At 37.4% G+C, this 14,732-nt stretch overlaps 1 protein-coding gene across 2 annotated transcripts; it reads right to left on the bottom strand.

Moving 5' to 3' along the window:
- Positions 1-6,708: 6,708 nt before the first annotated feature.
- Positions 6,709-13,784, bottom strand: LOC6044215 (vesicle-associated membrane protein 7). Of its 2 annotated transcripts, none has more exons than XM_001861720.2 (4): positions 13,411-13,784; positions 11,755-11,980; positions 11,392-11,688; positions 6,709-7,463 (listed from the first exon to the last, which is right to left on the bottom strand). In XM_001861720.2, the coding sequence occupies exons 2-4, from the start codon at positions 11,956-11,958 to the stop codon at positions 7,230-7,232; spliced, it is 735 nt and encodes a 244-aa protein (XP_001861755.1). In that variant the 5' UTR covers positions 11,959-11,980; positions 13,411-13,784; the 3' UTR covers positions 6,709-7,229. The 2 variants fall into 2 exon arrangements, with proteins under 2 accessions (XP_001861755.1, XP_038104344.1); XM_038248416.1 differs by having other exon boundaries at positions 11,755-11,983; positions 13,411-13,783.
- Positions 13,785-14,732: the final 948 nt, after the last annotated feature.

The following is a 14,732-nucleotide window of genomic DNA, read 5'->3' as shown; positions in this document are numbered from 1 at the left end:
AACCAAAATTCGCCTCATTTGTCCCGTAAAGCTTCAGAACACAGAAGGTTTGTTAACCCTCTGGGTAAAAAACAGTTTAAATCAAGGGTCCTAATTACTCCAAAAAGACTCAGTCACTCGCGAGCAACAATCTAGCAAGACGAAAAAATGCTCTGGTGTATAGAGGAGAAAATCGTGACGTCAGAAATGACACAAAGTTCATTTTGTGAGTGACTTTAACATTTTGGCCTAGTTTGACAGCTACCTCGTTCCCAGGTTTTCTGTGGGAGAGAAAAAGAGGCGAATAGGCAAGAAAACTGTGACGTAGCAAATGAACTCAAAGCACTCAGTATTCATTTTGTGAGTGCTTTTTGAGTGGTTTGACAGGTGTCAAATCGGGACTTAGCATTTTTTTTTGAATTTGAATTTGCTTCCGATTTCGCGAAACATCATAACCCGATTTTTTTTCCGTATTTGTGCCCGTGTGCTTGTCCGTACTTCTGGCCGTGTTCGTGTACGTGCACCTGACCACGTAGTTGCCTGTTCCTGGTCGTTCCCGTGGCCGTGCTCTAGGCCGTGTCCTTGTCCGGACTCCTGTCCGTGTTCGTGCCCGTGCTTCTGGCCGTTTTCGTGTCCCTGGCCGTGCAGGTGCCTGTTCCTGGCCATTTCCGTGGCCGTGTCCTTGCCGTGTTACTGGTCGTGTGTGTGCCCATGCAAAACGGAACAACTGGAACAAAATTATAATTTTAAATGCTAAGTCCCGGAACTGACACCTGTCAAAAAAGTTCATTCGGTTGTTTACCTTTGAGGTTAAGTTCCGAGCTTTTCTCCTTTATACTTTATGAAAATCATACCTGTCAAAATTCCTAGCCTCAAAATTTTGTCGCGAGTTGCTTTTCTCCTCTATTCCTACTAGAGAGCCTATATGGAGAGGCGAAATGTCACTCTCAGGGTTCCAATCGAACTGTCAGATCGGGGTTCCAATCGAGCAACAAGATCATGCAAGAACAAGGTTGGAATCAATTTAAAATAATTTTGGCAAAAAACGAGACTTATAACAGTTTAAAGTATTGTAAAACTGTTGTTGATAATAATCTGGTAGTTTTTATTATGTTTATGCTTGTTCGGTACAAGAAAAGTGCCAGCACCAAAGAAAAACTACAAGTTTTACAACCTTAAATTTGAATGACTTTGGGTGTTTGAAATTTCTCCCAGAACATTTCATTTCCCTATGTAGGTCCCTAATTCCTACCGTTTGTCACTTCCACACCAATCGCTACTGAACACTCTCTCTTTTCTCCCCCTTTCACTCCAATTGGGGGTAGTGCAGCGAATGATGAGAGACCAAATTCGCTAAGTCGCTCAAAGCTGACTGAAAATAGTTTGCGATCGGCTAAGCTTTGATCATTTAAGAAATTGCTTAAAATCAATGACATCAACAATATTTTGCAATTTGATTGGTTTTTAAAGCATTTTTTGAAGTTTGCTAAAAAAAGTACAATCCAAAAAATATCCTATATCTTTTCGGGATCAATTCCTAGCGCATTGCGAAACCTAATAATAAGAAAATTTGTTAGGGTTTTGGAAAATTTTCTCTTAGAAGGTGTAAAAAGGTACTATTCTCCATACAAAATTGATTACAATTCCATACTTCAGATTTAAACTGAAGCAACTAATCCTTAACGAAATGAGCTCAGATTTTCTGGCATAGTACTTAAAAATTCTGGTTGATGCGCTCGGAATTAAACACTTTTGTCTTTTTCATGTATCCGTGAACAACAATTTATATAATTACATTTAACGGTGCACATCAACCAGAGCTTTTGCACCCAGATTTGTGTTCATTGAAATTTAACCAGCGTATATACATTTCCTTGGATAGTCAAATTAAAACAAGGTACATCAGTTTAATCTTTTTTCTAGATTTTATCAACCAATCATCAAAAATCTACAACAAACAAAAAGTGTCCCATCACACACCACGATCAATTTCACTTCCCTCACCGCACCCAATTAAGTGCATCTACATCGCTCATCACTGTCAGAGGCCAATTTGGAGCGCCCATCGACATGGAAAACAATTTCTCCCCTCCTCCATCAGACTAGCACGCCCGGGAAATTCTCATCAGCAACGATTTCTTGGAATGCATCGCCGGAAGACGCGACCACCCTGGCTTGATGCTTGGGCGAGATATTCCACGCACGTTCTGCAAACAATCTATACGCAATTTTCCGCGCCAAATCCAACGACGACGAGCACGAGAGGTTTTTCCCACTAGCAGCATCGGCAGCATCCACTGACAATAAGGAAGCACACACAAGAGCAAAAGAAACAAATCGGCAAAGTGCAGGTTCAGAATGGGTTCAGTATACCATGAAGAGAGTGAAAGAGGGGACGGAATTTATGTAGAACGACGCAAACATTGGCGACAAACTCTTGGGTGTCCAAATTGAAAGTCGGTGAAATTATCGGTTGAAACTATTCCGTTAGCTGGACGTTTAAGGGAGAAATCTTGCCAAGTCGTAGACGATCTGTAGACTGGCTGAGGCGCAATTACGTAATGTCGGAAAGTGGTTCCCCTCTTTACAACTCAGCAAAAATAACTGGCTTTAATGTGCAGAATTCTGTGGTTGGCATGCATTTCAGGGTTTAAAGATGTTGTATGTACCTCATGCCTTTCATAGTGATTTGTTGATGATAACTCCCATTTTGAAAACTTTCTTGAATATTAGCTGAATTCGTTTATTAATCGTATGAGTCGTAGGTATTAGTCGTATGATGGATCCGGACATTTTTTTTTTTTCATCAAAATACGAAAAAGTGTATAATTCAATTCAATTCAATTAGTTTTTATTAGTAAATAATCAATTCACAATTTCGTAATTCTTATAACCTAATAGAGTTTTGGAGTACCTTTCAACTATGATTTGTACTATAGTTCATTTTGATGTAATTGGATATTCTAACAATGGATTTGCCAACAGAAGGAAAAATTATTTTAAAAACCTTCTAAATTTGCTAAGGAAAAGATAGAGATAGAAAAGCTAAAACTAGATCACAGTTTGTTTTGTCTTTGACGTCGAAAACTTCGCTGCACAAGGCAGCTTATCCGTTGTAGATATATTTCATCATCAGCTCACTAAGAGCTTGGAATTGTTCTGCCTTGTTCCGACAGGCACGAAAGCACGTGAGCATCTCTCCAGCAAGAGCGAAAACTCGGGAAGTTTAAGAGATCTCCGGTAACGTCTGCTTGTCCTGTGAAGTACCGCTCCCAGAAGCGGCTACCTAGCGTACGAACCTCCCAACCGGGAGGGAACGCTGGGTTGGTCGGTGGAACTGCCCGCCGCCAGCTGCTGCAGCGTTCGTGCCGAAGCCTTGGAGGTTGGCGGACGCTGGCGCTTTCTTCTTTGTCCTGCTCCTCGAGGTACTTTTTCCGCGCGGCACAACCACGGAAATTCGCCGTGTGGTTTCCACAGTTCGCAAAACTTGACGCGCGCTTTCTGCTGCTGGGCGTTTTCCAGCTGGTCTTTCCACGGAAGATTGCACCTTCGGTGAAGTGGGTCTCACCGCACTTAACGCACGGGGCGGAAGATTACAGTTTCAAACCGTGTCCGAATTTTTGACAGCGGTGGCATTGCGCTGCGTCGGTCGGATTCTTCGTGTAGAATCGCCACGTCACGAAGAAGCCGTCCAGTGCTTTAATCTGCCGTAGGTCCTGGATTTTGACCGACCCACGATCGAAGTACAGGAGGTACAATGTGTACGTACACCCAAAGGAAAAATATATCTCAAAATCTGCAACATTGGATTTGCTGCAGAAAATGTCATATTTTATAACATTTTTTGCAGCAAGCCCGTAGATCATTTTTGCCCGCGTGTAAAATTTGCAGAGATCTGCAGTTCTCACCAACACATATAATGCTGGCCCGTCCCCGAGCAACACTCCAAAGAGAAGCATATGTTGGTGCTCTTTCACTCAATTTTCATCAAGCGTCCATGGCGCGGTGGTAGCGTGTCGGATCAATAACCAAGAAGTTGGTGGTTTAATCCTCGTTCTCCTAAGTGTTTTTTTTTTGTGAAATACAACCATAAGCCTTCGGTAATGTCGATAATTGTCGGTAACGGGCAAAAATGTCATACTCCTATATCGCAAAAAATGCATGAGGACAGTTTTCATGCAGATTCTGATATACTTTCATGCCGCCATGCATCACAATCATGCGACTGCCAGTTGGGTGTACCTGTCACCGTTGTCGATTTCGAGAGCACCTTAACCTCTCGAGGCTTAACCTTGACGCCCGACAGGTGTTCTTCCAGGTCGGAGATCGGGCGGTCCGGATATCCCTGAAGGACGATCTTCACTGGGACCTTCTCTGCTGGGTCAAATGTGAAGAATTTGAAGTTTCGCAACTTCAACTTCTCCACTACCAAGTCGAAATTCTGTTTTAAAGCGTAATCACTTGCACAGTTTTGCTAATTTTGAGACAATATTGAGTCCTCAAGCAACTCGTCAACATCGTCCGCCAACGTATCCAAAACAAAATTGAGGTGGTCGTCGTTCCTTCGAGAGTTACACTTTTTCTGCTTCTCTTGCTTGCGCGCAAGTTCATCATCGTTTCATCGTCGTCGCCAGCACTGCTGCCGTCACTGGCGGTGTTGTTTCTTCTCCAAGCATCTCAAATTCGTTGCTGGTGGGAACGTTGGAAGTGGCTGTTGTCGTAGTGCTGGTGGACTGCTGCTGCTGCTTTTAGTCGGAAGTACTTCCGGATGCCTGGCCGATTGTCTCGTGCTACTGGGGACTCACGTGGACGGTATGACACGTGTAAAAAAGAAGGATCGGTGACGTCACCGGGCACGCTCCCGTGCGCGATGGCGGTCGATGCGGCGTTGGTATGTTTACCTTTCTGCACTCTGCCGGTAGATGAACTTCGCGGGTTTTTCGAGGCCGCACTCGAACTGCCACGGCCACGGCCGGCCCTTGGCATGCTGGAGCAGCAAACTCGCGGGTAAACACTGTTAATTACGGCGAAAAAATCGAAAAGTTTGAGGAGCTCCGAACAGTTGACTGTTGCTGGCTGGTGTTGTCAGTCCCGATGAAAGTGTATAATTATCATTAAAGTGCACATAACTTTTGATACGGTCGCAAGATCCTCAATATTAATGGCTCACCAGAATGATCCTTCAAATACTCTTGAGTGTCTAATTTTTAGTTTTTAGTTTTTAGTTTTTAGTTTTTAGTTTTTAGTTTTTAGTTTTTAGTTTTTAGTTTTTAGTTTTTAGTTTTTAGTTTTTAGTTTTTAGTTTTTAGTTTTTAGTTTTTAGTTTTTAGTTTTTAGTTTTTAGTTTTTAGTTTTTAGTTTTTAGTTTTTAGTTTTTAGTTTTAGTTTTTAGTTTTTAATTTTAGTTTTTAGTTTTAGTTTTTAGTTTTAGTTTTTAGTTTTAGTTTTTAGTTTTAGTTTTAGTTTTTAGTTTTTAGTTTTTAGTTTTTAGTTTTTAGTTTTTAGTTTTTAGTTTTTAGTTTTTAGTTTTTAGTTTTTAGTTTTTAGTTTTTAGTTTTTAGTTTTTAGTTTTTAGTTTTTAGTTTTATTTTTAAGTTTTTAGTTTTAGTTTTTAGTTTTAGTTTTAGTTTTAGTTTTTAGTTTTTAGTTTTTAGTTTTTAATTTTTAGTTTTAGCTTTTAGTTTTTAGTTTTAGTTTTTAGTTTTTAGTTTTTAGTTTTTAGTTTTTAGTTTTTAGTTTTTAGTTTTAGTTTTTAGTTTTAGTTTTTAGTTTTTAGTTTTAGTTTTTAGTTTTTAGTTTTAGTTTTAGTTTTAGTTTTTAGTTTTAGTTTTTAGTTTTAGTTTTAGTTTTAGTTTTTAGTTTTAGTTTTTAGTTTTTAGTTTTTAGTTTTAGTTTTTTTTAGTTTTAGTTTTTAGTTTTTAGTTTTTAGTTTTAGTTTTTAGTTTTTAGTTTTTAGTTTTTAGTTTTTAGTTTTAGTTTTTAGTTTTTAGTTTTTAGTTTTTAGTTTTTAGTTTTAGTTTTTAGTTTTAGTTTTTAGTTTTTAGTTTAGTTTTTAGTTTTTAGTTTTTAGTTTTTAGTTTTTAGTTTTTAGTTTTAGTTTTAGTTTTTAGTTTTAGTTTTTAGTTTTTAGTTTTAGTTTTTAGTTTTTAGTTTTTAGTTTTTAGTTTTAGTTTTAGTTTTTAGTTTTTAGTTTTTAGTTTTTAGTTTTTAGTTTTTAGTTTTTAGTTTTTAGTTTTTAGTTTTTAGTTTTAGTTTTTAGTTTTTAGTTTTAGTTTTTAGTTTTTAGTTTTTAGTTTTTAGTTTTTAGTTTTTAGTTTTTAGTTTTTAGTTTTTAGTTTTTAGTTTTTAGTTTTTAGTTTTTAGTTTTTAGTTTTTAGTTTTTAGCTTTTAGTTTTTAGTTTTTAGTTTTTTGTTAAATTTGGATTACGAATTCGACAGCTTTTATTTTAATTCTTAAGTTCTAGCATTTTTTAACTCCCAACTTTGCACCTTTCATCTAATCATCGTCATCAAAACAGAAAGAGAAAAAGAAAGAACTCAGACAAACTTACATCGTCGCGTCTCAAGAGGGCTTCCCTCTTCACTTTATTTTCTTCCGGTTTCCCACGGCTTTATTGCTCTTCTTACACTTTTGTTTGCATTTATCCGGGGATTGCAGCGAATTAAAGTCAGAGAGTGTGTCTGTTTTGAAGAGGGACTTCTTTTTTTTGTGAATTAAAAATTCTTTCGTTTTAAATGTGATAACGTGTCGTATATTTACCAGCGCTACGCTAACTTAAATTATTGTATAGATAATGTATGAACAAGTTTGGGAATATTAAAAAAAATATCTGAAGCTGGTTCCGGCCTCTTTTGCTATCTTTTTCGAATTTTAAACTTCAGAACGTGCACTAATTGCGGATATCACTAGAGTTTTTTTCATCTATTAGTTATTTTACATGCTCTAAAAGTGTAAGTTACTTTTTGTTCTTGATTTTTCAATTGGATTCATAGTTAGACTGTATACACCTTCGATGAACCTTTATTTATTCAACATTTTCCTTGAAGTAGTTACACCGTTCTAAACATTTATTTAGAGAAGTTACAAAACAGGATTCACCCCCTTTGGAAAACCAGCAAAGTTCGAGTTTGCCACACAAAAAAAGCCTTTATTTGCTCCTAGTTTCGATCAAGTCTTTCCGATTGCATTCAACACAAATCTAAGTTCCGTCTCGTCGGAAGAACCCATCGTCATGACAAACGACTCCAATCTAAAGTACCGGATCGGTGGCCGGAGCAGCAGGTGGGGGAGGAACCGGCGTCGGAGTCACCTTCGGGGCACCGCCACTGTGGATGCAGCTGGACCAGAGCAGACCGCCGCAGGACATGCTCACCACGATGTAGATCACAAACAGCAGGATCGCCCCGATCAGGCAGTACATTCGGACGCTGCGCCAGAACATGGTGCGGGCCAGGTTGCGGGACGTCTGGCGGAACGTGACGGACTGGAAGAATAAGAATGTGGGGGGAAATGAAATGATAATCACAGTTGACAAAATTGAAAAAAAAAACGATGTTGCCACTATTGCTAGTACCAACCACTAGTGTCTGCCTTTTATCTACAAGAATTTCACCGCCCTGGGTTCTGAGTGTACAAGACCGAATACCCATATTGACACTTAGAATTTTATGGCGCGCCCACCGCGGGATTCAAACCGCTGACCTTTGGATTATGAGTCCAGTGCGCGGTCCAATTGATCCACACGGGCAGGCAAAACTGAATTGAATTATTTTAAAAATCTGCTTAACCATAAATTACCTCTCAACCTAAGCTACTAGAAAAAATTGTCGGATTTGTCGAAACCAGTGTCTCTACTACAATAATTCATTTTTTAAATTCATATACCGACAATATTTTTAAAGTTAAGAGAGCGTTAAGGTGAAACGAGACCATGCCTCGACTCGAGTTTTCGAAAGCACCTTTTAAGGAGTTACATACATGTAAACCGGTAAAAATGTCAGAGGTTGGTTTGAGTACAAACTGAAACTTTTTTTAAATCTGTTTTCAGGACAAAAAAATATACATTTTCAACTTTCATCCAAATAAATTTGAAGACACGAGTGCTGAAAAAAACAAGTTTTGCAACGAGTTCCATACAACATTCTTTGCATTTCAGAAAAAAACACCTATTTGTTGAAATTATGAGTCAAATGTTCATGAATTTTGTCAAAAAATCGTTTGAATAAAAAAATGTTGAAAAGTATTACTTTTCAAAACAAGTGCTGAAAAGGTCAATTTTTCAGCAACCATTTTATTCTTTAATTTATTTTAAAAAGTGTTGCTATTCGGTTCTGTTATTTTTGGTACAGAAAAGTAGGCTGTTTCGTCGTTCAAGAATGACAGGAAAAGTAAGTAGTTCCACGACAGAATTGCAAAAATCATCTTTTAAGTTGAATTAATAAATTTTCTGTATTATGAAATTTTGTGATTTTCTACATATGTGTAACCCCTTAAGGAAAATAGCGTGAGTAAAAAAAAGTTATTTGTGTTACACACGAAAGATAACACAATCTGTCGAGTTCAGAAATGGATTTATATGATTAGGAGGTTTGGTAGGAATGAAAATAACCAAAAAGATTTTTCAACACAAATATCTTTTGCAATTTAACCTATTTTCCCGTTTCTTCTTAATCCTACGTTTTTTTTCTCATGCCAGATCGAATCAAGGCTCGAGCCAAAATTCTCATCTGCAAAAAGCCCTATATCAATTTTATGTACAAAGGTAAAAACACCATTAAAACCATTTTTGATAACTTATTTTGAACACTGTTTATAGCAAACTATTTTAATTTGTCATAGGAACTCAAAGTTGATTTCACATAACATATCTGGAGTTTTTTTTTGAAAAGGTCCAACAAACCAAATTTCCAGTTTTTGCTTTTTGGGTGTTTTTGAAACCACTCTGAGTCAGGGGTATTGAAAAAACACCCAAACAGCAAAAACTGAAAATTTGGTTTATTGGACTTAAAAAAAACGATGCTTAATCGGGACCATCCATAAACCACGTGGACACTATAGGGGGGGGGGGTATGGCGATTGTCCACGATCCATACAAAAAAGTTTTTTTTGTATGGACAATTGTCCACGAGGGGGGGCAGATTCCCAAAAAAGTGTCCACGTGGTTTATGGATGGTCCCATCCACCCTTAGGTGGTTGGCGCCTTCCTCACATTTAAAGGGTGCTATCCAAAATGCAAAAAGTGCGTTAATAACACTTAAGTGCTTATAACTTCTGATAGGGTTATCAGATCTTCAATGTTTTGGACGCGTTGGAAAGGTTTTTTGAATACCTATCTAACGATAGATCGCATGACAGATCTGGACAGCATTTTCATCAAAATATCTGAGATCCGGCCTCCAAAAAGTGTTTAAATAACACTTAAGTGCTTATAACTTTTGATAGATTTGTCAGATCTTCAATGTCTTAGACGCGTTGGAACGGTCTTTTAAATACCTTTCTAAAAATGTATGGCATGGCGGGTTTTCTTACAAAAACCACCCTTTTAACAATCTTCCGGACTTTTATTAAAATCGTTTTTTTTAGCATAACTATTGAAGTACTTAACTAAACTGCATAATTTTTAATAGCGGACCCCAAGACGGATCGAATGACGCCAAAACGGACAAAATCGGTTCAGCCAATGTCGAGATAATCGAGTGACAATTTTTTGATCAACATCCCACCACACACACAGACATTTGCTCAGAATTTGATTCTGAGTCGATAGGTATACATGAAGGTGGGTCTAGGAGGTCTAATTGAGAAGTTCATTTTTCGAGTGATTTTATAGCTTTTCCTCAGTAACGTGAGGAAAGCAAAAACTCCAGATACCTATTAACCTGTAAAAATAAACATTTTGTTTTATTTTAAAAAATTTGTAACACCGATGCAAATATTTTTCAAAGCTTCTGTTCCTTGCCTAAGACCGAGATAAAAATATCATATAAACTTGCTAGTTTTTTAACGCATTGGTGCTGGCATGTTTCTTGTACCGGACATGCACAAACATAACAAAACCAATCAGATTATTATAAACAACATATTTATAATGTTTGTAATTGTTGTAAATCTCGTTTTTTTGCCACCATTATTTTAAATTGATTCCGACCACGTTCTTTTATGGTCTTGTTGCTCGATTGGAACTCCGATTTGACAGTTCGTTTGGAACATTTGACATTTCGCCTCTCCATATAGGATCTCTAGTTTTGATGAATAAGAAACCTTTCCTTAAATCATTATTTTGAAGAAACATTAAGCCACCCCCAAAGTTTTCTTTTCAAATGCCGTTTTATGATAAATTGAATGGAGTTCTGCGCAAAACTAAAAAAAGAGGCCTCGATTATCCTATTTTTTATTCGACGTCATCCGTAAAGTATGTCACGCTCTATGGGGGGAGGAGGGGCCTTGTTAAGCCAGTGTAACATTGCGTGCTATAAGTATAGGAAAAGCGTGACAAAGAGGGGAAGTGGGGGGGGGGGGCAAATTTAAGCGTGACGTACTTTATGGATGAAGCTTTATCTGAAATTATCCTAGGGACTTTGAATAATCGAATCATGAACAAAAAAAAAGTTTTCCGTAATTATTATTTTCTCACTTTTTACATAAAATTAGAGTCCTGTGACCTCATTTTAGTCAAATTTCAGTGGTAAATTTCCTGTTACATTACCAAATGCACTTTTCTAGCATTTCATCATCGCCATTTTGGTCACCGTCTTACATTGAAAATTTCCAAATCGCTTTACAGATTTTCATTCAGTCGATTACAAAGGCTTCCGAGAACCCAATTTGTAGAAAGCATAAGGAAAATTGAAAAATCTTTGCAAAGACTTTCACAATGCTGAGTTGTTTTATTATTTTCTTGATGTGATTAAAAAAACATAGAGTAAATGATTAGAAAACAAAATCAAACCATAGAACTAATCGCAGAACATTTTTTTCTAAATACTCTATCTTAAGCTTTCTCAGATATTTTGTTGTTTAACCAAAAAATAATAAAAGCTTTAATTTCGTGCATAAATGCATTGAATTCTTGTGCAGACACCAAAAACCTCCATTAAATCTCCTCCTTTGAAAGTGTATTTTTTTTTTTTTTTTTTTGCCAAATTAAACTTTGTTGTCTTTTTGGAGAGCCATTTTTTCAGATCATGACGAAAAACCAGCAGTTAAGACAATGACTTTCCAAATGTTGAGCTGAGAAATAAATCATCGTTTGTATGAGTCTTTCTTTAAGTTTAAAACAAAAACATAAATGAAATAATCTTCAATGTAAAATCTAGCATTTAATCGTCTAACTACTCATTCTAATCAACTACTATCACGTTTTCCGTAAATCACTGAATACTACACCTCTCCAACCCACAAATCACACTCACATTATTCCGCAGGTTCTCCGTCTGGTTCACCAGCAGCTCCAACCGCTCCCCCCTATTCGTAATATTCTCGATGTTCTTCACCATAATATCCTTCAGCTCGTCGATCTGGCCGTGCACCTGACTAATGGCATCCACCTCCCGTGACTCGCTGTAGTGCTTCATCTCGTGGGCCAACGTCCGCGAAAATTCCGTATTCATGGCGTACGCGATGGCCGTCGCCACCGTGAGCCCGTACGTTTGGATAAACTTTTTCTTGATTTCCGTGAGAAACAGAAACGCCCGCGACCGTTCGAAGCCCTGTTTGAGGGGGGAGACATTTAATGTTTTTACATGCGAACATAAATTTGTCGCAAATTTACTCACATCATCACTTATGCACATGTAGATGATCCTGTTTTCGCAAATGTAATGAATCAGATAGTTTCCGTGGGAGTACGTCAGCTTGTGGTCCTCCAGCTTGATCTTCGGAATGATCTGCTCCGTCACTTCGGCAAAGTTTCCCACGCACTCGGCGTACTTGGCCAGGATGGTGGGCCCCCGGCAGATCACACTGTACAGGATGGGCATCCTCGGGCCGGTCCTTCAAATGCTACTGCAAGACAAAAGATTCAAATCAGTCTGATTAATTTCATAACGCACAAGTCACAGACGCAAGCAGAGAAGAGGTTCAAGATCACCGCGCGAGAATATGTTCTTATCTGCTCGGGCAGCGAGTTTGTTGTACTGGACAAACAACGAGCTAATTGCCGAGCATTATCTGCCTTCGGGAGAGACTTTTTGGTCACGGAACCGACTTGAAGACATTATGCTGGTTTGATGAAGGTAATAAGTGTCGTCTGAACAAGGATTGCTGACGGGAAAGCGAAACCAGCGGCAACGGCAGCTGAAGCCAGACAAATGAGGAATGAGCTGCTGCTGCTAACGTAAACCCGCAGGACATGACTCAGTGGCGAGCTATCGTAAGGCAAAGTGAGGCGAGGTTCTGGAGGTTTGAGACGGTTAGACTGGTTCAAATTTAGCGATGTTTTCTCTTTATGAAGGAATTTCTCTTATTTGAATTAATAAACATAATGTCCACAAATAATTATTCCAGAGTTTTTTTAAAGGTCCTGTAAGTTATAGTGTTTCATATGTTTATAGGACCTTATCAAAAAATGTATAGAATAAATTTGATAAGAAATTCAAAACGTTATGCAATGTATTCTAAATAGTTTGCTGACCAATCCAATATGCCATTATATCAAAAGTTATGTATAATCTAAACCAATCTAATCTAATCTAATCCAATCGCAGCCAACCTTTCGGAAGCATCCTGGAGAATGTCGGGGTTATTACTTTCAACAGCCTTTTTTTCTAAACGGCCAGGCCAACTGCGTAAAATTAACCGCATAGATGATTCGTTGAATTGAGTTTGAGCACGAATGTTTAAACAACAAAACATTTCTGAATCTACAGGAGAGGAAGAAACGGGGATCCCCCGCTCAGGGTAATTTTAGCGAGGTTAAAAATACTGGCACAAATCTTTGAACTCAAATTTAGTGGTTGGAATTGACGAAGATGACGTTATAGCCACTTCAATTCATATCCCAATTCGTCTCTTTTTTGTTTATTTTTATGAATTAAACAAAAAAATGTTGAACCAGTCTATTGGGCATCCTACTGGACAGCGCACAGCCAAATCAAGTGAAACATATCATGTTTCAAAAACTGTTATCAACATCACCGAATGAGGGGCTTCTGGGGGGACGTTACTTGCAACTACTCCAATAGAGTCGAAACTGTGAACGTTCTAGATTGATTCTATCCATACTAAGCCAAGGGACGGATGACCGATGCAGAGTTGCATCTTTGTTCCAACTAATTTCAGTGCAGCACCACGACATTTCAAACCAAACAACAAACAACAATTTTCTCTTATGTGAATGAGCTCAAGGATGAATCATCAGTTCGCACTAAAGTGCTACGAGTCTATAGCGTCTGCCCTCCACTTGTAATGCTTCGCTGATCGCTTATACTTACCTAAAGTTGATAAGTGGTCCGTACACGGCCAACTTGCTTAAAAATTAAAAATTTAACAAAACAACACGGAAAATTGGGTCGAATTCCGTTCACGGAGGCACCATTACAAACAATATTTTGCACTAAACACTAATTGGAATTGAAAATCTTCCTTTCCGATTAATTTAGCTCCACAATACCGCACAGCACTAATCACTTCACTTGTTTCACCTTTCAAATTCCAACAAACTACATTAAACAGAGATTTATTTGCAAAATATTTTGATTTTGGCCAGCCCCTTATTATTTTGACGTCGTAGACTATATCACCCGAAGAGTGTTTCTCTCTTCAAGGGCCAATCTACCTATTCTCTCTCTTCCTCTTTGGGTTGATTTCTGTCTTCTGTCGTTCGCCTTTCCAAACATCAAACATGTCCGAACAAGTTGACACTAGCGCTGGTCGGTATCGTGGAGCGCGAGCGGGAAACAACATGGCTGCCATCTGTGGACTGAGCGGTGAAGGAAAGTGATGGCAACAGTGCCAATCTTGTGTGAGTTGATATCTTGGTTGATATTGAAGAATTAGTGAAGATTTTATCTTTAGAGATATATCTCAGCATTATTTTTCTTCAAAGTTTACATTGACAAACAGGATAGTTAATTAGAATTTGTATTATTATTTGTTTCTTTTTCTATCCATATCTTGTTTATTTTTTATGTAATTTAAGAGAAACTTAAAAACTTCAAAACTTCAAAACTTCAAAACACCAAAACTTTAAAACTTCAAAACTTTAAAACTTCAAAACTTTAAAACTTCAAAACTTCAAAACTTCAAAACTTCAAAACTTCAAAACTTCAAAACTTCATAACTTTAAAATTTCAAAACTTCAAAACTTTAAAATTTCAAAACTTCAAAACTTCAAAACTTCAAAACTTCAAAACTTCAAAACATCAAAACTTCAAAACTTCAAAACTTCAAAACTTCAAAACTTCAAAACTTCAAAACTTCAAAACTTCAAAACTTCAAAACTTCAAAACTTCAAAACTTCAAAACTTCAAAACTTCAAAACATTAGAAACAAGAAACAAGAAACAAGAAACAAGAAACAAGAAACAAGAAACAAGAAACAAGAAACAAGAAACAAGAAACAAGAAACAAGAAACAAGAAACAAGAAACAAGAAACAAGAAACAAGAAACAAGAAACAAGAAACAAGAAACAAGAAACAAGAAACAAGAAACAAGAAACAAGAAACAAGAAACAAGAAACAAGAAACAAGAAACAAGAAACAAGAAACAAGAAACAAGAAACAAGAAACAAGAAACAAGAAACAAGAAACAAGAA

This window comes from Culex quinquefasciatus, chromosome 1, assembly GCF_015732765.1.
Source record: "Culex quinquefasciatus strain JHB chromosome 1, VPISU_Cqui_1.0_pri_paternal, whole genome shotgun sequence".
NCBI classification, from domain to species: Eukaryota; Metazoa; Arthropoda; class Insecta; order Diptera; family Culicidae; genus Culex; species Culex quinquefasciatus.
This window is presented reverse-complemented; position numbering and strand designations above follow the sequence as displayed.

What these genes read in the sequence shown, in the direction of transcription:
- LOC6044215 (XM_001861720.2), bottom strand. Translation starts at nt 11,958, where the DNA reads ATGCCCATCCTGTACAGTGTGATCTGCCGGGGGCCCACCATCCTGGCC. An exon ending in ACATGTGCATAAGTGATGAT is followed by an intron (nt 11,689 to 11,754) that starts GTGAGTAAATTT and finishes CCCCTCAAACAG; the next exon opens with GGCTTCGAACGGTCGCGGGC. An exon ending in CGGAGAACCTGCGGAATAAT is followed by an intron (nt 7,464 to 11,391) that starts GTGAGTGTGATT and finishes TTATTCTTCCAG; the next exon opens with TCCGTCACGTTCCGCCAGAC.